The following is a 25,289-nucleotide window of genomic DNA, read 5'->3' as shown; positions in this document are numbered from 1 at the left end:
ATGAGGCATGAGTTGCTTAACAACTGCCTTGCTTAGCAATGGAAATTATGGTTCCAGTTGTGGTTGTAAGTCAAGGACTACCAGTATTGAGTCATCATAGGGATGACATGGAATCAACTGGGGATTCAAGAATAAGCTTAACACTTTGACATGAATGGATGAATACCAATGTTTGAGGTTTTAGCTCACAACTATCAACAGATAGTTACCACAGAGTAGCACTTGGTAGAGACGCCATGAAGGTCCTTGGAAAGTTTACTCATCATTTTGAGTAAACTTTCCAATAGATTTATCTATTAGATAAATAGATTTATCTATTGTGCTTACAAAAATCAGAATTGTGCAAGTTATGGTATTCCTTGTCCCACACTCTGTGAAGCAAAAGTTGGATTTGAAGAGGCAGAACAGGAAGAGTATTGATGGCTTTGAACTTTGGATCAACAGATCATTCCGTAAGTCAATCCAAGGTTCTCTGTCAAGGTGCCAATGATCGGGCTCACATTGTCCTACTTTAGACCAAGCTCTCTTGAAAAGCTTTAATAGGGTGAAAGACGGAAGGAAAGACAAGAGGATGTCCAGCATCTTACAGTGGTAATGAAGACACCATTGGGAGACCTGAAAGGACAGATTAGGGACCAACAGTCATGGAGAAAATCCATCCCTACGGTTGCTAGGAGTCAACAATGATTTGTTGGCATGCCATCATCCACCACCACCACCACCATCAATCATCATCACAACCACCATCATCCATTATCATCATTATCCATCATCATCGCTATCGTTGTCGTAATCATCATGCTTATCACCCTCATCATGAAGAGACTGCTATGGGAGGTCCCACACCATATGAATCCATTCCTAGGTCAATCTGGAAAACCCTCAGACTTCCATCTAATCTTCATGGTGTGGGGAGAGGCAAGAAGACACCAGGAAGACCTAAAAGACACTCTGGCAAATGAGTCTTTGCTTGAAAAAAGGGGGAAAATTGTTAGGCTGAGGAACTTTTGGAGATGAGTGGAGGGTAAGAGACAGGTACAAGGAGAGGCACCAAAGAGACTGTATGGGCAGGGAAGGTGGGCAGGGCTTGAGGGCTGCTATTGAGGCAGGGGCTTGGGGGCGGGGCTTGGAAAGATGGGCGGGCCAACACGTGGGAAGGAAAGGGCGGGGCCTGTCACGTGTAGGAGGGACCGAGGCTGCTTCGGTGGATGGTGGAGGTGTTGCCCAGGTGCTGGAGGGGGCGGGAGGGAGGGAGGGGGCGCGGGTGGCCCCTTGAGGGGGGCAGTTAGGGCACTTTCCCTGCGGCCGGAAGCGGAAGCCGCCTGGAATTTCCGGCGCTCCGCGGGCGGGCGGCCATGTTGCAGGGGTGGATCGGCGCAGCGGCTTTTGCTGGGTCCCGCGGTGGCCGGTAGGTTGCGGGCTTGGCGCCTGCCCGGGCGCGACCAGTCCCCGAGGGGGGGCGCTGCAGCTGGGACTCGGCTCGAGGCGTGGCGGATCGGGGGAGGGGAGGGGGGGGCTCCTCGGCCTCGCCTTCTTCTCTCCCCCCTCCCCGCCACGGGATGCTCCTCCTTTGGCGCTCTCCTCCCCGCCCTCTCCCGGCCGGTCTGCGGATCTCTCCCCCTCCCCCTCGGCCGCCGCTCCCGCGGGGGCCCCGCCGGACGACACACCCCTTTTCCCCAGCCCAAGCCGTCTTCCCCTCCGCCTGGCCCGGCCCCGCCCCTCTTTTCCCTTGGCATCATCGTCCCCTCGTCCTCCTCCTGCTCCTTCTCCTCCTCCTCCTCCTCCTCCCGGCTTACTTTGGCTTTAGTTTTCGGGGGTTGAGGTGGGTTGGGGTGGAGGAAGCCCCCAGCCTGGCCTTTGCGAGGGGGTCAGCTGTCAGGAGGGAGCCTTTTTTTCCTCCCTTCACCCAGCTATCATCCTCAAGATCTGGATTCGATTTTGGGAGACCCTTAAAAAGGCTTCTGCTGATTTTGCTTCTGCCTTTTTTGCCGGCACTCTAGGCAGCTTTCTTCAAAAAGAGAGGGCGAAAAAGTGGGTGGTCTTTGGGTTTTTCCAGAAGGGTTTGGCCATTGTTTTTGCACCACCTTGGGTGCACTTATGGGTTTGAATTGATAGGGAGTCCTTCCTCTTCTTGCTTCCACTCAAGTTTCACGGCCACAAAGAATACACGTGAATAATAACATCTCACAGGTGATACAACTATATATATATATATATTTGGGGATGTACACATGATTAGAGCAGAAATGTTTGCCATTCTTAAGATTTTCGCTGCTTTGAATGACCAGTGATCGGATGCAATTTTGAAGGCCCAGACAGAAAAGGGTGCTGTTATAATAATACATTCAGGAACAGTATAATATTGATATCACAACAGAAATCCACTCTTGCAAAACTCTAGAAATGAATTAAAAGAAATTAAAGAATTCTATTCTAGTCTAAAAGAAAATGGATCTTTGCTTGGAAATATTTTATTTTTCGTTCAACGTCTATGAAGTTAATTTGTGGTGTACGTCTTTGAGAAAATATCCGAAGTAACTCTTAAATTTATTTTATCGAGCAAGCTTCCGTCAAAAGACAGATTATCCTCTAGTTACTGTGGTATAAGTCTTAATTCATTTTAGTTAATATATCATCCACTCTTTCAAAACTAACTGACATCTTTCACTGATTAATGTGAAGATCCAAAACCATTTTTTACATTAAAAATTGGATAGCTTTAATTTCTCTTTGGGGTTGTGACTATTGGCCACTATTTTTTTTAAATAAAGATCATTTACATCACATATTCACTATGGTTAATAATTTGTCTTCATTTGTAGAGTCTCTCTATTCTCCCCAGTTGAAATCTTTGTAAAAATCCATCACTAAAAGAGGTGAAGCTGAAACAATATAAGCTGTGAGTTCTTTTAGTTGTTTTTTCTTGTTATCCAAGTTCTGGCACAACAACTACTCAAAGCCTAAAATAAACTAATGTGAGCCATTTTGGTTGTAAGGAGGAGCTGGCTAGAACTGAAGACATATACACAAACAGGTTATAAACTATAACAAATGTGTTGTGTGAAACACTTTAAAGTTATCTTGCATTGCAGCTTTATGCATAGTTATTTGAAAGTGCATATGTAAAGAAAAGCTTATTCCCTGATAACGGTTCACAATTGTGGTAACTGGGTTCCTTGCTGTTGATTAACAGTTATTTCCAGCAGGCCTTTTGAATGGCACCACAATATTAGAGTTTGAATTTGATCCTAAATGCATGATGTTGAGAAGTCATTTAGTGTATGATAGAGATAATTATTTGAAGGATGAGAGTTTCAAAAACCTTTTTAAATAATCTGCTTTGTGCATCTTGAAATAGTTATTTGAAACATTTTCTGTTGTATGATTGTGTCCTGAGCTTGCGAGAGACTTGCTTAATTCATCTTTTCATTTCATAGAAAAATTACGATGTGATGTGCAAAAATCAAATGCCTCTTAATGGACCAGCTGCCTTTGATATAGAGCAGTGGTTCTCAACCTCCCCAATGCCGCGACCTTTTAACACAGTTCCTCAGATTGTGGTGACCCCCAACCATAAAATTGGTGTCTCCTAAGACCATCGAAAAGGGGTCCCGACCCACAGGTTGAGAACCACTGATATAGAGTGACTAATTCTGTATTTGGAAGAGGCACTTTTAGCTTTGAGTGTGCAACAGTGTTATGTCATTATTTTTCTCAGTAACTGATCATCCTAATTACATGACAGGATTGTGTCATGCTGCAATGCTGTCACTCTGATATGTTTTCTGTGTTCATAGCATGATATTACATGAGGAATGGAGAAAATGAACTGGGCTGGGTTACTGTTAAACCCAAATCGGATCTGAATTGCCATGAGGTTGAGTAAAAAGTAGAGCAGGTGGGAATGGAACCTTGTTGAATATTTAATCATTGCACTCAATCATGTTTTGGCTAATCTCATTTTGGCTGGATATTATATTTTACTAGGTTTGCACAACATGGTGTGCTCAAATTAAACAAATCATCTAATAGTTTAATAAATGAACCAGTTACCTGTTTTGATTGTTATTCATGAACTCCTAGGCTTTTAACATAATAGACTATCTTATATTACTTTTTAAACATGGTATGTTTTAATGTTTTTTTTAAACATAGGCTGGTGGCAAATTAAATTGAGTTGCTGGACCAACATATATTCACTTGTTTTGTGTCCTAGTGTTTCAGTTTTAAAATTAAAAAAAAAATCTATCTAGCATTCCTCCCTATCTGTGCTGAATTGTTCACTGGAACAATTATTTGTTTGTTAAATGTTTTATGACACAATACAAATTGTCATAAAACATTTCCTGTGGTCAACTGTTGATGTTGATCAACTGTTGATGTTCAGCATGCGTGACTATTGTAAGTTGCATAGTTTTCGGAAGGTGAAAATGTGCATTTATTTAATGCAGCATCAACATCATTATAGTGATTGTTTCATCCACTATAACTGAGGCCTGGCACTAAAACCTAATTCTAAATCAGAGGGGGAGGGAGTTGTTTATTTTTAAATTAGTTTCAATTCAGCATTTCTTGAGTTTCAGAATAACTTAACTACGAAGTATGAAAATAGTTAACCGTGAAAGGGTGTGATATTTCATAAGCTTCCGATTTCTAAAAAAAAACTGGAATAATGATCAAAAAACTGACCCAAGTAAAGAAGTGTAATTTCACTTCTGCATTTAATATAATCCTATATTTGTCAGGCAGAAATTGCTGTATCTGAGTTAGTTTAAATATATACTTGTTGAATCATTTTGAAAGCACTTTTACTCCCTGTTAAATTTAATATTCTAACTAGCTATTGGGCTCATATAGCCAAAAAGGAAATGGTTTCAAACCACTCTTAATTTGAGCGAGGTTCTTCATTGTGAAGACCTAAGGCACAGATTTATCTGGAAAAGCTAATACCAGCTTTGACCTCTAAAATGGCAGTGATGGAGTAGTACTGGATGTGTTATATTTTGAGTTTTCATAGATCAGTATCAAGGCTTAAGAGGTCTAACAAAGAGAAGAGAAATTGTGTTCCCTAAAGCTGAATACTTTCTAAAATCCTCTGATACACATAAAGGCATTATTTTTGGAGCCAGATTTCTATAGTAAAGTTTCCCAGAAGTCATTCTTCCTATTGTTTGGAACTGTTGGAAGAAAAGTCTATTTGGGTTCAGTTCCAAGTGGGGAAAAGAACAGTGGAAACATGGAGGCTGCTTGGAAAGATGGTTTTTAATGGTGGACAGGACCACATGATTTGAGGTCCTGGAGGAAAGAGATGCTGAGAGTGCCCTGGTTTTATGCCATCTCTGGGCTTTTGAATTTGAGTTTGTATTCTGATTGGTTGTCCGACTCCCATGGGGCCCTGCAGGGGCAACTCTATAGACTGTCCTGAGTCCTAGGCTTAGTTGAGCCTTGCTGGGTGATGATGTAATGAAAGGGCTTTGGGATTCCTATTATGACAGGAGCTGACTGTGGCTCTCATTGAAAAGATTTGGCTTAAATTGAAGAAAGTAGGAAAAAGCACTAGACCACTCAGGTATGAACTAAAATATCCCTGATGAATTTGCGGTAGAGGTGATAAATAGATTTAAGGAATTAGATCTTATAGACAGGGTACCTGAAGAACTGTGGATGGAAGTTCGCAACATTGTACATCCCAAAGAAAAAGAAATGCAAGAAAGCAAAATGGCTGTCTGAGGAAGCTTTGCAAACAGCTGAGGAAAGAAGGGAAGCAAAAGGCAAGGGAGAAAGAGAAAGATGCACCCAACTGAATGCAGAATTCCAGAGAATAACTAGAAGAGATAAGAATGCCTTCTTAAACAAACAGTGCAAAGAAATAGAAGAAAACAATAGAATAGGGAGGACCAGAGATCTCTTCAAGAAAATTGGAGATATGAAGGGAACATTTCATGCAAAGATGGGCAAGATAAAGATCCAAAATGGCAGGGATCTAACAGAGGCAGAAGAGGTAGCAAAATTACACAGAAGAACTATACAAGAACAAGCTTAGCGTCCCTGATAACCACGATAGGGTAGTCACTGACCTAGAGCCAGACATCCTACAATGTGAAGTCAAATAGGCCTTAGGAAATCTGAGCAACAACAAAGCTAGTGGAGGTGACAGAATTCCAGCCGAGCTATTCAAAATCTTAAAAGACGATGCAATAAACGGGGTACCCCCAATTTGCCAGCAAATTTGAAAAACTCAACAGTGGCCACAGGATTGGAAAAGGTCAGTTTACATTCCAATTCCAAAGAAGGGCAATGGCAAAGAATGTTCAAACCATCGCATCTTTGCACTCATTTCACATGCTAGTAAAGCTACGTTCAAAATCCTACAAGCTAGGCTCCAGCAGTATGTGGATCAAGAAGTACCAGAAGTCCAGGCAGGATTTTGAAGAGGCAGAGGAGCTAGAGATCAAATTGCAACATACGATGGATCATGGAGAAAACTAGGGAGTTCCAAAAAAAAAAATCTGCTTCATTGACTATGCTAAAGCTGTTGATTGTGTGGATCACAACAAATTGTGGCAAGTTCTTAAAAGAGATGGGAGTACCAGACCATCTTACTTGTCTCTTGAGAAAACTATATGCGGGTCAAGAAGCAACAGGGACACGAAACCACTGATTGGTCCAAAATTGGGAAAAGAGTCCAGCAAGGCTGTATACTGTCACCCTGCCTCTTTAACTTAAATGCAGAGCACATCATGAGAAATGGGCTAGATGGATCAAATGTTGGAATTAAGATTGTTGGGAGAAATATCAACAACCTCAGATAAGCAGATGCTACCACTCTAATGGCAGAAAGTGAAGAGGAACTAAAGAGCCTCTTGAGGCGGGTGAAGAAGGAGAGTGCAAAAGTTGGCTTGAAACTCAACGTTAAGAAAGCTAAGATCATGGCATCGGCCCTCTCAATTCCTGGCAAATAGGGAAAGAAATGGAGGTAGTGACAGATTTTATTTTCCTGGGCTCCAAGATCACCGCATATGGGGACTGCAGCCAAGAAATTAAAAGACGCTTGCTCCTGGGGAGGAAAGCTATGGCAAATCTAAACAGCATACTAAAAATCGGAGACATCACCCTGCCAACAAAAGTGTGTATGGTCAAGGCTATGGTTTTCCCAGTTGCAATGTATGGCTGTGAAAGTTGGACCATAAGAAAGGCTGAGTGCCAAAGAATGGAGGCCTTTGAACTATGGTGCTGGAGGAGACTCCTGTGAATCCCTTGGACTGCAAGACGATCAAACCAATCTGTCCTAGAGGAGATCAACCCTGACTGCTATTTAGAAGGCCAGATCCTGAAGATGAAACTCAAATCCTTTGGCCACCTAATGAGAAGGAAGGACTCACTGGAGAAGAGCCTAATGCTGGGAACGATTGGGGGCAAAAGAAGAAAGGGAGGACAGAGAATGAGGTGGCTGGATGGAGTCACTGAAGCAGTAGGAATATGCTTAAATGGACTCCGGGGGATGGTAGAGGACAGGAACAGTTGTCCATGGGGTCAGACTTCCCAACTAACAACAATTATGGCTCTACCTGAAGAAAGTAGATATTTGTTATGTAGAATAGACTTGCCCAGGCCTTAAGGGTCCAGTGACAAAGGTGGGGGTGAGTTTTTGCCTCCCTTTTAGAGGAAATCATCTGTCCTCTTAATATTTCCAGATAGATTTCATTTTCTAGGAGAGGGGTGGGTGCTAACTTCCTACAGAACCTACATGCAAATCCTTTAATGTGTGTGCTGCTAATCAGACCATTTTGCTGTAGGGAAGTAGGGAACCTGTTGCCATCCAACTGTTTTGGAACTACAGTGGTCATCATAGGTAGCCATGATGGTTGGCTTATTATGAAACTTGTCGCCTTTAAAACCTTTAAAAAATACCATCTGACTAATCCAACATGGAAAAGGGAAAACTTAATTGATACAACTAGTGAAATCTCTTACGAGGTAAGCAGAATTATTTCCATTTATGAAGCCTTTTTGTAAGAAACTAAATGAGATTTCATGTAGGGCTTTCAAGCCCCTGCTTCCATTTCCTCTTCCACACCTTCTCCTGAGTTTGAATCTTGGTAGAGACATATTGTTTCTGAAAGAATAATAGACTACAGATTACAAGAACGTCTTTAATATAGTAACAAACATCTCCCAGGTATTGCAGAAGATACGTAGAGGGAACGTTTGGTACCTTTTGAAATGGGGACAGTTCTGTTAGCTGTGAAAGAACAACAAATAGTGTGATTGTTTCTGGAGACCATGGTATCTCAAATGGACTAACATACTGAATGTATCCAGAATCCAGAATTTACGACTCCTGTGGAATTGAAATTTGGCAAATTTTATAAAATACCTCTTGACATAAAAAAAAATTCAAGCCTTTTATGACATAATACAAAAAGTCATAAAACATTTCCTGTGTTCAACTGCTAATGCTGGACTGTGCTATACAGTTCAACATGTGCTGCTACTTCCAAGGGAAAATCTATGAATATCTCCCTGAATTTTTAAAGAACTTTTCAAGTATGTTAGAAGCATTGCCTTTCTTGAAGGTGAGGAGTCTGGTAAGCAAATGTCTCTGAAATGATGACCCAAGAGGTCATGGGTTATCTAGTGTAATTCTAATAATGAAGAAATAAGCCTTTCAAACTAAAACTCAGCAGTCTTCTGACTTATGGCTTCCTTAATTCTTCTGTTCCCTGTTTGAAAATAGGACAAATTTTGCCTCTTCCAGTCTTCTAGCACTTAATCCATTATTTAGGATATCTGAAACATTTTGGCCAGAACACCATTCTGTTTTTTCAGTACTGGAGGATGCTACCAGTCTTAAACGTCAAAACTCTGCTCCCTCTACCTCAGTTTTGTGGTAGAATCTCCTCGCTTTGCTATGCAGCCATGTTAGCTTCTTCCTCTATCACAATTATTTTCCCCTCATTGGTATTGTTTGTAATAGTTCTTTTAAATAGTTCCTTTTTAGATCCGCCTCATGGATTCATCTTATCCCTCTTCTCCCTCTCTCCTCCCTTCCCCTCCACTGCCGTCCTTCCCCTCTCCTCTCCTCTCCTCCCCTCTTCTCTCCCTTACTTCCCCCCTCCTCTCTCCCCTTTTCTCCCCTACCCCCTCCCTACCCTCTCGCTTCCTCTCCCATGCCCTCTCCCTCTCCCTCCCCTGCCCTCTCCTTCCCCTCTCCTTCCCCTCTCCTTTCCACTCCCTTCCCCTCCCTGTCCTCTCCCTGCCCTCCTGTCTCCCCTCCTCTCCCCTACCCTCTCGCCGACTCTCCCATGTCCTCTCCCTCCCCTGCCCTCTCCTCCTCCTCTCCACTCTCTTCCCCTCCCTGTTCTCTCCCTGCACCTCCTCTCTCCCCTCCTCTCCCTACCTTCTCGCTGACTCTCCCATGCCCTTCCCCTCCCCTGCCCTCTTCCTCCCTTGCCCCTCCCCTTCCCCTTCTCTCTCGTCCTCTCTTTCCCACCCCACCCCTCCTCCTCCACTGCCCTCTTCCTCCACTCCCCCCTCCACTGTCCTCCTCCTTTCTCTTTCTCTTTCCCTTCCTCTCCTTTCCTTCCCCTCCCCTCTTCCCCTTCCTTCCTCTCTTCTACCCTCCTCTCTACTTTTCTTTCCTTTCCTCTCCTCCCCCTTCCCCCTTCTTCCTCCCCTCTCCAATCCTCTCCCTTCCCCTCCCCTGCCCTCTCCTTCCCCTCTCTGCTCCTCTCCACTCTCTTCCCATCTCCTCTCCCTTCCCCTCCTCTTCCCTCTCCTTTCTCTTTCCCTTCCTTTTCCTTTCTTCTCCTTCCCTCCCCTTCCCCTCCTCTTTCCTCTCTTCTCTCCTTTTCCTTCCTTTCCTCTCCTTCCCCTCCCCTCCTCTCTTCTCCTCTCTCCTTCCCCTCCCCTCTCCTCTTCTTTCCTTCCTCTACCCTCCTCGCCTCTCTCCTTCCCCTCCCCTCTTCCCTTCCTTTCCTCTCCTCTCTCCCCTTTCTTGCCTCTCCTCTCCTTTCTCTCCTCGCCTCACCCTCTCCTCTCCTCTCTCTTTTCTCCTCTCTCTTTTCTCTTTCTCTTTCCCTTCCATTCCTTTCCTCTCCTCTCCTATTTTCCTATACTCTCTGTTGAGGGAAGGGTCTCTGTTCTTTCAAATGGTCTCTTTTGCCCCACCTCTCTTCTTGGGGGCAGGTTCTCCATGGAGGAAGGAAATATATTGACCAGCTCCTTCCCATTAATACCGGTTTGTGCGACAGAGGAGACTCATAGTTTGAGCAATTTACTTTAAAGTATGCATAATGATGAAAATGATACTTGCTGCTTCAGAAAAGGAAAACCAACTCTGTAGCACTGGCTTGTGGCATGTGACTAAAGAGCAGACATCTCACCTCTTTTTGAGGAAAGGAAAACAAAAGCAGCTGTCTCCACAAATGCGTTTTATTAAAAATCAAAGAGGAAAAGAAAGTTTTCTTTTAGGTTGAGTAGTCCAATGGACAGCCAAGGTCAGAAGTAAACTGCACAAGGATGACCATCACTCTACTGTTGCAGGGTTTAAACCAGAATTTTGAAAGCCTGACAGGTTTTTCCCCCTCCCCTTTTACCCCAAATGAACAAAGGTGGGGCTTTCTTCAGTTTCTTCCTCACCCTATCTTCCCTTTCAAAGCTCAGCTGGTGTTTGCCTAGTGGCTGTTCAGCGTCTTCTTCAAAACCACGTCTGTTCTCCTTTACCCAGTGGGATGAGAGAAGGCGTTTGACATTGAGAAATTGCGGTGTCTCAAATACCCATTCCAAAAAGTCCTATGGGGACACAGTTTGACATCTGGTTTCACCTCTGGTCCCAAGGCTTACCATATTTTTCAGAGTATAAGACGCACCTAAAAAAAGAGGCTGAGGAGGAGTCCCTACGGTACGGACGTGCGGTCTCGATGCTCTGAGACTGCAACCGATACCTTTGCCCCTGGGGGGAGGGTCCAATCGGACCTAAACCATCCCAAAGAGACGGTGAACAGGAAGACCACATCTTGCTGATATCAGGGACAATGCAAGTCTCTGATTGATACAAGAGAAGGACTTCAAGCTGGTGACAAAAGACAGCCTATAGGCTGATGAAGTGGGGACAGCTAAGAAACGGAAGGTAACAGAAAGAGAAAGCGTGATCATCTGGGGAATCATTTCTGTTTTGAAAAAAAATCTGCCCAAAAGAATCTCTTTTTTTATGCTAAACTAAATCCTTAAGCAGAAGAAGTTAGCGGCAGAACTGATCTTCATTGTTTTGTTTTGGTTAGTATGCTTTTCTTCTTGTAACTATTGAAATGCTCCTCACAATTTTTTCTCTCTCCCTCCCCTCTGCGTAAAGTAAACGGACCGGTTTTTCTTCTTTGGCTCCTTCCTGCTTTATTTTTCAACTTAAATCTCCCTCTCTACTATGACAAAAATTGTCTATTATTTGCTATTAAACTCCATTTAAAAACTTTGTCCCTCCTAAATCTGAGACAACACAAGAAAGTGAAAAAAATACTAATCTTGCTGCTCGAAAACTACAGGCTAGAGCTATTTTTGAAACCACACATTTGTTCCTTTTCTCCTTTGATATCACTGTCTTTGTGCTTCAAAGCTCTGTAACTAAAAGTGATAAGAGCCAAGGACATAAATTTGTTTACCACAGCTGTCTATCGGCACTGGGAGAAGGGAAAAAAAACGGAACCTCTCTCTTGTGAAGATTAAAGCTACAGTGGCAGTAATTTACAATTTGGAACATGGAGCAATTTACAGAAGAGGAAACTTTAATTTTGCAAAAGGTTTGGGACGCAATTCAAAAGTTATTGGTAACGTGGAGAATTGACAAGAAGATAGAGTTTACATCAGAAAGAAGTGAGGGAGAAGGAGTTCCAAAAACTGAAGAGAAAAATGAACACAAAGATAAGAAAACTAATGATTTGATTTCTGAAATAAAAGTGGTTGAAAGCAAAAAAAATGGGAGTTTGGAGGGGGGAATTCGATGGTTCGGAGCTCTACCCCAAATTTCAAGGGACAAAAGAAGAAAAAAGAGAAAAAAGGATGGTTTTAAAGAGAAAAATCTTATCAGAAACAGGATTGACAATCAAAGATAAATCAATTAAAGTAGCAAAAGGGCGCCGAGATTACCTGAGAGATCCAACAGACAACAAGATACAGAGAGATGTCCATAAAAACTACCAAAGAAATAAATAGAAAATTAACTCCACAAATGGCAAAAAATAAGACTACATGCCTTCTGGAAGGACACAGGTTGATATATAAAAATTGATGATAATAATAATAATAATAATAATAATAATAATAATAAAATAATAATAATAATAATAGCTAAATTTGATGATTAGTAAGTAGGAATTTAGTAATCCTTTAGATTGCTTGCTTAAATAAATAGTTGATAATGGTAACAAGGCATATTTCTATGTTGGCTGGAGGTGAGGAAGCTGGATATAAGTAATAAATGATTTTGTTAACAAATATTAATGATAATGAAATGATAAGAGATAGTTAATGACATATGTACTGATTTAATATAAGGAATTTGGATATAAATTGCAAACAATGATTTTGGGGGAAAAAGGTTTAGAAATTTAATTAATTCTTACTTTGAATATGTTATAAAGGTGTAATGTTATTGGATATATGAAAATAGATATCAAAAAAATTAACTTTTATAATTAGTAAGTACTAATTTAGTAACTTATAGATGGTTATGTTAAATAAATAATTGATAAGGGCAATAAGGTATACATATATGTTGGTCTGATGAGAAGAAAATAGATGTAACAGTAAAGGATTTTTTGTTAACCAATATTAATTATAACAACTAACAATGGAATGATAAGGATAAGGATAAGGGATACAGTTATATATATATTCCATTGTTAGTTGTATATATGTACTACCATAACAAAAGGAACCTGGACACAAATTGTAAACAGTGATTTATTTGAGGGGCGGGAGAACTAATATTTGTTTAGAATATGTTATAAAGGTCTAAGGCTATTCGATGACTCTGTAATAATTAATGAAATGCCATTAGGTGGTTGTGTTTTTTAACTATGGATTATTCTAGGCAAAAGGATACTAAAACAATTTCAGTCGAACGAGAACTATGATATGTTGAAAGTAAGACTCATTAAGAAATTTGACACGATATGAATGTAAGTAATTACTGTGGAAGAGATGCACGAAAGCTAAATATAACCAATTGACACACTTTCTACAAGATGTAATGTAAGATGATTATTTTTTGTGTGTTGTTTGTTTAATAAAAATAAAAAAAATTGTAAAAAAAAAGAGGCTGAAAATCTGGGTGCATCTTATACACTGAATATAGCATTTTTTGCCTCCTGAAACCCCGCCCCTTCACCAAAATGGCTGTGCAGAGCCTTTAGGAGGCTTTCAGAGTGTGCTCCTGGAGGCTGGGGAGGGCAGAAATGAGTGGAAAATGGGCCGTTTCTCTCCCCCCCCCCCCAGTCTCAGAAGCACTCTATAAGCCTCCTAATGGCTATGCATGCCCTTTTTTGGGAAAAAATGGGGCCGTTTTTGGGAGGTCTACAGAGTGCAAAAACTTTTTTTAAAAAAATTGCCTCTTCAAAACCTTGGGGCGTCTTATACTCCGGTGTGTCTTAAAAATATGGTAGCTCAATTCTACCAGGCAGCCCACTCCATTCCTCTAGAGCAGTGTTTTTCAACCACTGTGCCGTGGCACACTAGTGTGCCGTGACATAGTGTAAGGTGTGCCGTGGGAGAATTACTTTATATATAGTCAACATAGGCACAGAGTTAAATTTTTTTAACATTTTCTAATGGTGGTGTGCCTCGTGATTTTTTTCATGAAAAAAGTGTGCCTTTGCACAAAAAAGGTTGAAAAACACTGCTCTAGAGCAGCATTTCTCAACCTCGGCAACTGTTAATACCACGTAGACTTCATGCTGGCTGGGGAATTTGAAGAGTTAAAATTCATAGATCTTAAAATTGTTGAAGTTGAGAAACACTATCCTAGAGCCTCTACCTAGTAGATTTTCTCCTAATTGTATTCTATTCCCAGAAAAGACTTTGCTCCAGCTGTAGTTTCTCCCACCTGAGCTTTATTTAGCTTTCGGTTTCTCCTCTAAAGTAACATACCGAGGTCAGGTGGCTGTTTCCAATCATTTTGCTTGTCAGGCCTGCAAGCCATCTTTTTTTTTTTGGACTTCAAGATTGCCACGTTTTCTATTATTCTACTATGCATTTTCTATTGTGGGAAAATGGGAGGGGGGATTATACAGAATTGGGTGATATGTAGCCATAACAAAACTCTTTCTAGAAAGCCAAGGTCATCCTTTGTCTCTGCACCTGGCTGGAATTGAATGGGTGAAAGCTGCCAGCGTGGTAGTGGAAGATTGGACCATGTGGTGGACTTGTGGGTGTGGGGGCAAGATCTTGAACTTTGATCTGGGTGGGGAAACCTGGAAGCTTTCAGATTTGGGTTTTCCCAGATGTGCCAACATGGCTCTCTTAATAAATTGGAACCTTGAGGAATCTTTTGCCTCGGACTCTGATTTATTTTTGGATGCTATTTGGAACCCTGACATTGTTTATATATTTTGACAATCCCGGTTTCTTCCGTCCGTGTATTGTCTCTTTGATCTTCACTCAGGTGCTTTCCCCTCAATTCCCCTTCTTCAGGCTTGGCCATAATCGCTCAAGGGTGGGACTGCTCTGCTGGGAATGCCCAGGAAAGTGTTGTCAGAGTTCCGAGTAATACCCCCAACAAAGTAAGACTCTGAGGCAGGCATTTCCTCAAAGTTCCATTTTATTAGAGATGCCATATTGGCACATCTGGGAAAACCTGAATCTGAAGCCTCCAGGGTTTTCCCACCCAAAGGAAAGTCAAAGTCCCTTCCTCTGCACTCACACATGGTCCAATCAGGTCACCATCCTACCTGGAATTGTTTCCCAGTCACGCCTCTTCAGTCCTTACCTTCCAGTGAAAGAATGTTGTTATGGCTATATATCTCACCCCCTCGCCATCCAATCCTCCTCTGTCAAGGTTCCAAATAACACCTCCAACGAAAGAAGACTCCGAGGCTTGAAGTTCCTCAAAGGTCTATTTTATTAGAGATGTCATATTGGCACATCTGGGAAAACCCAAATCTGAAAGCTTCCAGGTTTTTCCCACCCAAAAGAAAGTCCAAGCCGCCACTCAGCACCCACATATCCATCACATGGTCCAATCAGGCACCGTCCCAACTGGAGATGCCTCCCAGGTACCGGACAGAATGTCCTTGATTGTCGGAGAGGGGAATGTTGTTATGACTATATATCTCCCCAGCTCCATACAATCCTCCCTCACAGTTTTCCACAGATTAAATGTGACAGGCCTTAAGATCCGATGTCCAAGATGACTTCCAGGCCCGATACCCTCCCAGTTCCCACAATATGCCCATCCATCAAGTGTGGCCCTTTGAAGATCCAAGGAAAAAGATGGCCTCCAGGGCTGACAGTGTTTTTCTATCCTTCTTCTTCCTTGGACTTCAAATTGGCCACAAATTCAGTTCTATACAATGCCTGCCTCCCTTCTATGAGTCAGTGAAGGTTTGTGCCTATTGTGGCCCGCCAGCGGCCAGCAGAGTTGGCAGCATAGACAGTGAGGAGGTTGGGGAGGAACATGGCCCAGTCTTGGGGACTGAGGAAAGCTCAGACGAGGGCTCTGCATTGGAGGCAGAGAGGGAGCTAGACAGCAGTGAGGCAGAGCAACAGCTGGAGCCTGTTCCCAGCATGCGCATGCGCAGAGCTGCCAGAAGACAAGAACAACTAAGAAAGCAGGGTCGACTTTGGAATAAAGCCACACCTTGGAGGTGATTGGCCCCTCCCATAGGAAACAAAAGAGGAACGAGCGGAAAGTGGGCAGGAAACAATTCGTTCCTTCGGTCGGTTCAAGAGTAGAAAATTCTGTTTGTGACTTTAAGAGACTCTGTGCCAAGTTTTGCCTTCCCCTGCGTTTGGAAACTAGTTATTTGGCAGTGCTCCAAACAAGATAAGGTTCATGTGGGTTAACATTCCTCTGAAAGACTCTTTGCTAAGTCTTGCTGACTGTGAATGAAAGGAATTCACAGTCGTGTAAATAAAAGAGATTTTGTAGGGACCAAGACTTTACTTCTTGCTTTCTAAGGAAACCTGGGTCAGAACAGTGCCTATCTTATGCCATTTGCAGCCGTTACAGACACTCCTACTTGTGTACTCAGGGGATCAGGACCCTTTGACTCTTAAGTCAACACTACTGAGTGAATAATGCAGGAGAGGGAAGTTCCTGATGGGATTTACCCCTTCACTACAGCCAGTTGCTTCCATGATGGTTCCAGCAGCATAGGATTTATGGTGTGTATTCTGCTTCTCATTCATTGGGCTTTTTCCAAACAATCCTCTCCTCTGTATAGAATATTGCTTCCTCTCTTGGCTGCTTGGTTGGTCCTCTTGTGTGAGCTGAAGTATGGCTGCTCACTACTCTAATCTGGGTAATTTTCTTCAAGCACTGCTCCACACTCTTTAAGTTGCTTTCGTATAAGCCCTGGGACCGGAATGCAAAAAAGCCACAAGCCCTGTGGGTCATAAGTGCAGATTTCTATCCTTTTATTTGCACTCTGTGTTCTTAAATCATTATCACAGAATGGTATTATTCTGTTCTCGTGGTCTTCAGTTAAGTACCGTATTTCCCCCAAAATAAGATCCAACCAGAAAATAAGCCCTGTCTTTTGGTTGTTAAGTGTCTTTTGGAGCAAAAATTAATATAAGACCTGGTCTTATTTTCAGGGAAATATAGTTGTTGTTGTTAGTTGCGAAGTTGTGTCCAACCCATCACAACCACATGGACAACGTTCCTCCAGGCCTTCCTGTCCTCTACCATCCCCTGGAGTCCATTTAATCTCACGCCTACTGCTTCAGTGATTCCATCCAGCCACCTCATTCTCTGTCCTCCCTTTCTTCTTTTGCCCCCAATCGTTCCCAGCATTAGGCTCTTCTCCAGGGAGTCCTTCCTTCTCATTAGGTGGCCAAAGTACTTGCATTTCATCTTCAGGATCCGGCCTTCCAAAGAGCAGTCAGGGTTGATCTCTTCTAGGACTGACCGGTTTGATCACCTTGCAGTCCAAGGGATTTGCAGGAGTCTTCTCCGGCACCATAGTTCATAGTTCCCCAGGAGCAAGCGGGAATTTGGTACCAACTCTTATTTTCGAGTTAAATATTGTTATGGACTCACCCACCAATCCAGGGTCTCCTACTTGAGTGGTGGGTTGGACTAGAAGACCTCCAAAGTCCCTTCCAACTCTGTTGTTCTGTTAAGCTCCATTGGCAAATTCATCCTTGTTTCCCCTGTTGACTCTCTTAGGGAGCCATGTGGTTGGTAGTAGGTGCAGCAGTAGCAGTGGGTTGGCCCGTTTCATGGAGGAAGGGATTTATGTTCTACATCTGAGGGATAGTTTTTGTCGCTTGAAAACATACAGGTAGTCCTCAACCTACGACCGCAATTGAGCCCAACATATATGTTGTTAATTGAGAAATTTCTAAAGCTGGATTTGTCCCATTTTACGACTCTCCTCATCGAATTTGTCAAGTGAATCTTAAATCAGTACTACCTGGTTGTTAATTGAATCTGGCTTTCCCCATTGACTTTGCTTGTCAGAAGGTCGCAAAAGGGGATCACATGACTCCGGGACACTGCAACCGTCATAAATATGAGTCAGTTTTCAAGCATGTAAATCACGTGGCCATGGGGATGTTGCAAAGGTCATAAGTGTGAAAAACGGTCACAAGCCACTCAACGACAGTGAAATATTTAGTTATGTTTAATGGAAAACCAGTGATGTTATTTTTAATCTTAAGAATTGATGCACAAAAACTTGTAACCAAACGACATGCTTGATGAAATGGAGGAAAGTGGGGTTTTTTTTTTCTTGCTTTTGTATGTGTTGTTTTGTTTTTTCTTTAAGAAAAAGAATGTATATGTGTGTTGTGGCCCGGCATGAGCCTTTGGAGCTGCCGCCAGACTCCGACAGCGAGGGGTCTTATGAGTCGGCCTTGGAGGAGGTGGAGGACCCTGGACAGGGTGTTGACTCCAAGCAGGGCGAGGAGAGACTGGTCGGCCACCAGGTGGCGGCAGAACATTGGATCAAAGAGAATGTTCAGGAAAAAATTTGGGAGTTGTTTCAGGATGCATGCAGGCGCAGGGCTACTCGCCGTAAAGAACAATGGAGTAACTACAGGAGGGGGATTATGAGCAGTTGATGCTGATTAAGATCCTCTCCTGAGTATAAAGGAGACTGTTGGTGCCATGCCCTGGTTGCAGGAGTCAACGTTCTCGTTCACGTTCATGATTCAGAGAAACCAACTTGGATAAGTGGTTTGCTGTGAGAAGCTTATTTGCATTGCCTAGATTCGTAGTAATTGCTGCCAGAGAACTTATCTATTTGTTTATTTTGGCTTGCAGCCAACGAGAGTCTTGCCTGATTAAAAGAAACCTTTTTAGTTACGTAAGTTGAAAACTACCTGTACTGCAAAGGAAGATATTGTCAGGTCCCATCTACGTATTTCTATTAGGGCGCTGGGAGGGGGGAGGATTGGAGGGATCTCTATGAAGTTTCTGTTTCTGTTTCCTGCATTGCTGTGCTGTGGGAGGGGTTTTCTTTGCACTGCTTTAAATTGCTGTTTTACTTAGTTCCTAGGTAGACCTCTTGCTCTCACAAGCTTTTTAATAAAAGCTCCATTTGGAACAACATCACTTTCAAGAGTCCTGCTTTCTTGGGAAGATTGGTGAGGTAATACTTTACAGGTATAGGCGCATACTCTGCTCTTTAAGCCAGGGTAGTTTATCCTGCAGCTCTTTAAAACTGTAAAACTAGTGCCAGGAAAATATTGGAATGTTGCTGAGGAAGGAATTAGTTTATTTTGCTAATGTCTTCAGTGAAGCAGATCATCGCTCACTGATGCACCACATATTTTGCGTGCTGAAGGCATGCAGTTCAGTCCCTGAAACTTCAGGTACAAAATGAGGAGAAGGAGGGGGGGGGGGCATCTGAAATTGATTAGCATATGTCAGCTTCGCTTATCTGGTGCTCTCCATGTAGGTTTAGAGATTAGTTTCCAAACTTCCTATCCAAAATGGCAATCGTAATCTTGGCATATGGATGTTACAATGTAAAAATGTCTGGTATCCAGGTTTATTGTAATGAAACCACTGTAAACCTCTACTGTAGCAATATGTTTTGGCAATGCCTCTAGTGTCAGGCCTGCAACCATCTTTTCTTTTGGATCTGAGGCCTGCCACACTTTCTATTCTACTATGCATTTTCGATTGTGGGAAAATGGGAGGGGGGATTATACGGAGTTAGATGCTATGTAGCCAAAACAAAATTCTTTCTAGAAAGCCAAGATCATCCTTTGTCTCTGAACCTCTGCACTTGACCGGAATTGGATGGGTGGAACTGCCAGCAGGGCAGTGGGAGATTGGACCATGTGATGGACTTGTGGGTGTGGGGGCAAGATCTTGAACTTTGAACTGGGTGGGGAAACCGGGAAGCTTTCAGATTCGGGTTTTCCCAGATGTGCCAACATGAATAAATTGGAACTTTGAGCAATACTTTGCCTTGGACTCTGATGTACTTTTGGAGGCTATTTGGAACCCTGACATCTCGGCTTGGAAAGGGAATTGTTTGTGCTAATGGGCTGAGTTTGAAGTTATTGCGCAGTCCACGTAAATGGTATTTAAGTGACTTAAGTTTCTTAAGAGCATTTTTTGCAGTTTTTGTTTCTGTCCATCATGTTGAAAATGCAGAATGTTTAGCTTTATAGGTTGTTGGGAGAAATGTCCATCTGGGTTCAGTTCCAAGTGGGGAAAAGGACACTGGAAACACGGAGATTGCTTGGAAAGATGGTTTTTAATGGTGGACAGGACCATGTGGTTTGAGGTCTTGAAGGTAAAAGGGACATGGAGTGGAGAGAGGGATATATTTATACTCCCTCTTGGGCCATGCCTTAGAGTTTCCTGTTCCTGTACAAGAAATGTATCCAATTGGCTGTCAGACTCCCAGTGGGCAGGGTTGGGGGGAGTCTTAGCTAACTTTGTAGACTGTCTGTGTCCCAGGCTTGGGTGATGCAATCCTCCCAGGTGCCATGTGGTGAGATGGGTAGAGGGTTAATCCTATCATGCTCTGAGGGCCATGTTTTAATCCCATCACCCTGGAGCGGAAGAGGGGGAGTGGGCAGGGAGCTCCAGCAGTGGTACAGGTGTACTGGTGCCAGTTGGGAGCAGCGACCACCGTACCAGAACAGTGCTTTGGGGGGCCCACCCGCCTGCCCTTGTTCCTTTGCACACGCAAGTGCAGTGTATGGCGCCTGCATGACCTCCGTCGAGCAGCCGGAGCGTGGTGGATGGACGGCCCCATCACAGTGTACCAGTTGCGACGGGATCTGGAACCTACCACTGAGCTGCAGGGAGCTGCTTGGTCTTTAAAAACATGTTTCTCCTTTTCTCATCTAAGGAAGCATAGTATTCTGCCTTTTCAATATTTCCTAAAATATTTCATTCTTCTAAGAGAGGGGTGGGTGCTAACTTTCTACAGGGTCAAGTGTCCTTCAAAATACAAGGACAGCAAAAGAAAAAAAAAAACATTCCCAGAAGGTTGTATAAACACAGAAAAGAACTGAGTGAAGAACTGAGTGGATAACATGAATTTATCAGAAAGTGTTTTAGTTAATTCTGAGAGCCATTATTTAAAGGTTTCCCGAAAACTACGAAGAATGTACGCCAGCGGTAAGAGATTTAGCTCATTTCAAGCAATCAAGTATCCACGGGGTTTCTCAGTCATCCAGGTCATGGTTGTCCCAAAGGTGCTTTTTTCAAGAGGCACCTGGACTTTCAAAGAAAACCAGAAACTCCAATTGCCTCTTCAAAAAAAGCACCTTTGGGACAAGCAACCAAGTAGTTAGCTTATAAGCACTAGCTAGAATGAAACATGGATTTTTCTTTCTTTCTCCTTTATCTTGGTTATAAATAATCATTCAGGAGTTTTATTTGATCTTGGGTTTATTTCATTCAGTCATGTTGTCCAACTTCAACATATTGTAATTATTTTGAATTATGATTATTGGAAGGAAACCCACTCCTAACTACTGTATTTTTCGGAGTATAAGACGCACCGGAGTATAAGCTGCACCAAGATTTTGAAGAGGCAAATTAAAAAAAAAAGTTTTTGCACTCTGCAGACCTCCCAAAAATGGCCCATTTTTCATGAAAACGGGTCATTTTGTGTCAAAAAAAAGGGCATGCATAGTCTTTAGGAGGCTTATAGAGTGCTCCTGGGGGCTGGGGAGGGCTAGGGGGAGGGAAACGAGAAAAAAATGGCCCGTTTTTTTGACAAAAAAGGGCACTCATAGCCTTTAGGAGGCTTATAGATTGCTCTTTGGGACGGGGGGGGCAAAAAAACAACCAGTTTTTTACTCATTTCTGTCCTCCCCAGCCCCCAGGAGCACTTTGGAAGCCTCCTAAAGGCTATTCACGGCCATTTTAGCAAAGGGGCGGGGTTTCAGGTGGCCAAAAATGCTGTATTCAGTGTCTAAGACACACCCAGATTTTCAGCCTCTTTTTTGAGGGAAAAAGGTGTGTCTCATACTCCAAAAAATACAGTATATCTTTTGTCCATGTTATTTAATAAACCCTTCATGCAGCTGAGCATCTTTGTTTGAAATTACAATAAATAAATGAAACACACATATACCATACATATTTATATAGTAATGTATTCTAAAAGCCTGCAAAATGATAGAGAGAAAATTCCATAGCTGGAATGGTGGAGGAGATTGTTGCGGTCTGCCAGCAGAACTGGCAGTAGACTCGGACAATGAGGAGGTTGGGGAGGAACGTGGACCAGTGCTGGAGTCTTGGGAAACTCTTGATGTATGCTCTGCATTGGACACAGAGATGGAGCCAGCCACTGGAGAGGCAGCTGCCTTTAGAGGCTGATATGAGTGAGGAGGAAGAACAGCTGGGGCCTGTTCCAGATGCACATGTGTGCAGAGCAGTTAGAGGCGAGCAACGGAGGACAAGAAGTTGAATCAGGAAGCAAAGCACCCGTGGATGCTGAATGGCCCCTCCCTGGCTGGGGAATAAATAGAAGGAAAGGGGGGTGGTTGTCGTGGGAGACAACAGTTTGTATTTCTGAAGATTTTGCTCATTGTGTTTCGTGCCACAAAGACTGCTTGCCAGAATTTAATTTGCAGCCTTTTGGCTGGGAGCTCATGGCCTTGCAATTATCGCAAGGAACTGATAAAGTCTGTTACTGCAGTTAACTCCTTCAAGGACTATTACCTGGACTTTTCGGTGGGTGAATGCAATTAAGAGGTAAATAAAGAGGGGTTATTTGTATGACAAGGAGTCTGTTTCTTGCTTCTGCTAAGGCTGGGTCAGAACAGAGAGAAAGGACCTTCCCTTTCATGACAACCATTTGAATATATATCTGAAGCCAGAAATTAATCAATTAAAAAAAATCAGCAGAAAGGAGAAAAGGTTTAATAGTGTATGTGAAGTTTGGTTCCAATTAAAAAGGTCTCTTTAAAAGCATTACAGTTCTCCTCACTGCCTAAAATCTTCGAAGTAAATGTTTCTTGAGGTTTTTTAAATTAATGAATTAACTGCCTTGTCTTCTTTTCCCTTTAAGGTGACCTGTGCTGGTTTCCCAGTGGTTTGGATCTACTAGAAGCTCCTGCCAGCCTAATGCCATGAATGTTGAAGCGGACAATGTGGAAGAGAAAGCTGTCCATTCCTGGTCAAGGATGTCCTCTGCAGGACAGAAAGCCTTGGAAGAAGCTCTCCGGGTGTTTAACCCCATGTCCAAGGACCTGTCTGACACGGAGACCCAGTTAGTAGCTTTTCTCCAAGGCCTGAAAGAAGAAGGCTACCAACCCACAATCCTAAGGAGCAAAGACGTGTATGGATACAGTTCCTGCACTGCCAATGCACCTAGCCAAACAAAAGGCAATATCCAAGACATTCCGGAAACAGCTGTTCCTATTTCAGAGTCTGCCAAGGCCCCAGCAAGGAACATGGTCACCATAGAGAAAGTATCTGCCCCCTTGGCGGGAATTACAGTGAGCTCTTCTAAAGAATCTGCGGAGCCCATGTCCAAGAGCAGTAATTCCACAAACCTCCTATTGAACTCTTTGAAACGGACACGTTCGGGCACATCCAAAGCCTCGGCCATGAGCTTCCCGGCTAATATGTACCCCGGCGTCTATCCGGCCATGAGGCTGTCGGTGGTGTTGGAAGCCTTAGTCCCACTGAAAGCCACTGCTTCTTGTCTGGAATCAAAATGCACACAAGGGCACCTGGGGATCACTCCTTCGGACCTTAAGCGGCTCAAAGCACCCGCGGCATCAGTGCAGTCTAAGGCCGCTAAGATACCCTCTAATCAATTGGACCCCAAAGGATACAGGCATTTAATAACCCAAGTGCCGGACTCTGCTGCTCTCACGATGAGCCTTATAAAAGGACCAAAGGGTGGGATGCTTCAGGAAAGTAACACTTGCAAAGCATCTGGAATCCTGAATGGCCGAATTTCGGGGAGCAACTCCCAGAGCTGTAGCACGGCGGCCTCCAGAATTAAGAAACCATCGGTGGCCAAACCTGAATGGAAAAGTGGCGGCAGCCATCAGCAGGAGAAAAGAAGAAGTGCAGAGGAAGGAAAACCCTGTCGAAAGACGCCCAGTTCTCTCCCGCCACCTAATAAACCAGAACTGGCTTCGAAAGCATTCAACCTGCTGAACTTCCAGGCCATCAAAGTGGACAGCTCTTCCGATGACGAACTGAGGAGGAGAGCACAGCAGATCCTTAAAGTTAACTTGTCCCCTGTGATCAGAATTCAGCCATTGCCTCAATCTCTCAGCATCCCTTGAGTCGTTCAGTTGAGTGGGAGCTCCAAGCCTCCTCCCCCCCTTGAGGATGATCAAATCAGCATCGAGTCTCTCGGAGCGGGCGAGGGGGGGCTTACACAACGTCTGTACTCTCGGGCAGCTGAGCCTCGGCTCCTGGTTGGCAATTGGGGGGAATTCTGCGGAGCTGAGCAACAACTGGATTACAAAAATCGTGTTTGGAAATGCCGGCAGAGATCTTTGAAGGCCCCTGTGGAGAAGAATATAGACCATCCCTGGCCTTCCTCTGGGACACTTTTCTACAGTACTTTTATAAACATGGCAGAGTACACATCTGGGATATGGCGGCACTTGGGCTGTTCCTGTACTGTGATATTTCTGGTTCCTTTTATTTTAAAATCTGTAAATCTACTTGGTTTTATTTTGATCCTATTTTATATGCTTATTAAATATAAATATCTATTGACTCATACATATGCATTGCCCAAGGGCTGTCAGAATGTGATCCCTTAATTCTTTGTTCTTTCTTTTTCAAGAACTGGGTTCAGAAGTTCTCCCCTCAGCTTTTCCACCCCGGGTTACTTGTTAAAAAAACACAAAGGCCTTTGCTTGCTTCTAGCGCTGCCTCTCTTGTCTCTAAAACCCAGTGGCTTGCTGTCATCTACTACTAGCCCTTGGTCCTGCTTATTGCCATTATTGTCACATCTTGTCACAAGAGCCACAATGGCTCAGTGGTTAGAGGGCAGTACTGCAGGCTACTTCTGTCGACCACCGGCTGCCTGCAATATGGCAGTTCACATCTCCCCAGGCTCAAGGTTGACTCAGCCTTCCATCCTTCCGAGGTGGGTAAAATGAGGAACCAGATGGTTGGGGGCCATAGGCTGACTCTGTAAACCGCTTAGAGAGGGCTGCAAAAGCTCTATGAAGCAGTATATTAAGTAAGTGCTATTGCTACCTTAGCTGACCAGAGTGAAAAAGTACATGACAGCTGGAGGAATATTCCAAGTCCACAGGAAGGGAGAGCTGGAGAAACATCCTTTCTCTAGTACACTCTTTCTCTTTTGGAAGAGAATGTGTTTTGTTTTGTTTTTAAATCTCCCAACGGAGTGTGAAATGAGAGAGGGGGGGCGGGGGATCATTTCAATATCCCAAGCATGGAGGCATTGGTGCTTGGTTAAAGAAGACAGATGCAGTCCCTAGTACATCCCAGGTAATCCAAGAATGTTGTCCAAGTGGCTGTTGCCACATCTGTTCCACAGAGGCAGGAAATACCTCTTCTGAATATACTTTTTGAAGACTCGGTGCCTCTTTGCGCTGTTCATCTTGGGTGGTGGCGGTGGGGGGGCAGTGTCTGCCAATCAATGTTCTGTATT

The 25,289-nt window shown here is 43.4% G+C and overlaps 1 protein-coding gene across 3 annotated transcripts; it reads left to right on the top strand.

The window, feature by feature from the left end:
* The first annotated feature begins 1,168 nt into the window (after positions 1-1,168).
* CCDC71 (coiled-coil domain containing 71) lies at positions 1,169-24,388 on the top strand. 3 transcript variants are annotated; one of them, XM_032212160.1, is made up of 2 exons: positions 1,169-1,228; positions 22,707-24,388. In XM_032212160.1, exon 2 carries the CDS (start codon positions 22,768-22,770, stop codon positions 23,938-23,940), a length of 1,173 nt encoding a protein of 390 aa, XP_032068051.1. In that variant the 5' UTR covers positions 1,169-1,228; positions 22,707-22,767; the 3' UTR covers positions 23,941-24,388. The 3 variants fall into 3 exon arrangements, with proteins under 3 accessions (XP_032068051.1, XP_032068050.1, XP_032068052.1); XM_032212159.1 differs by lacking the exon at positions 1,169-1,228 and adding an exon at positions 1,304-1,408; XM_032212161.1 differs by lacking the exon at positions 1,169-1,228 and adding an exon at positions 1,436-2,190.
* Positions 24,389-25,289: the final 901 nt, after the last annotated feature.

Source organism: Thamnophis elegans, chromosome 2 (genome assembly GCF_009769535.1).
Source record: "Thamnophis elegans isolate rThaEle1 chromosome 2, rThaEle1.pri, whole genome shotgun sequence".
NCBI classification, from domain to species: Eukaryota; Metazoa; Chordata; class Lepidosauria; order Squamata; family Colubridae; genus Thamnophis; species Thamnophis elegans.
This window is presented reverse-complemented; position numbering and strand designations above follow the sequence as displayed.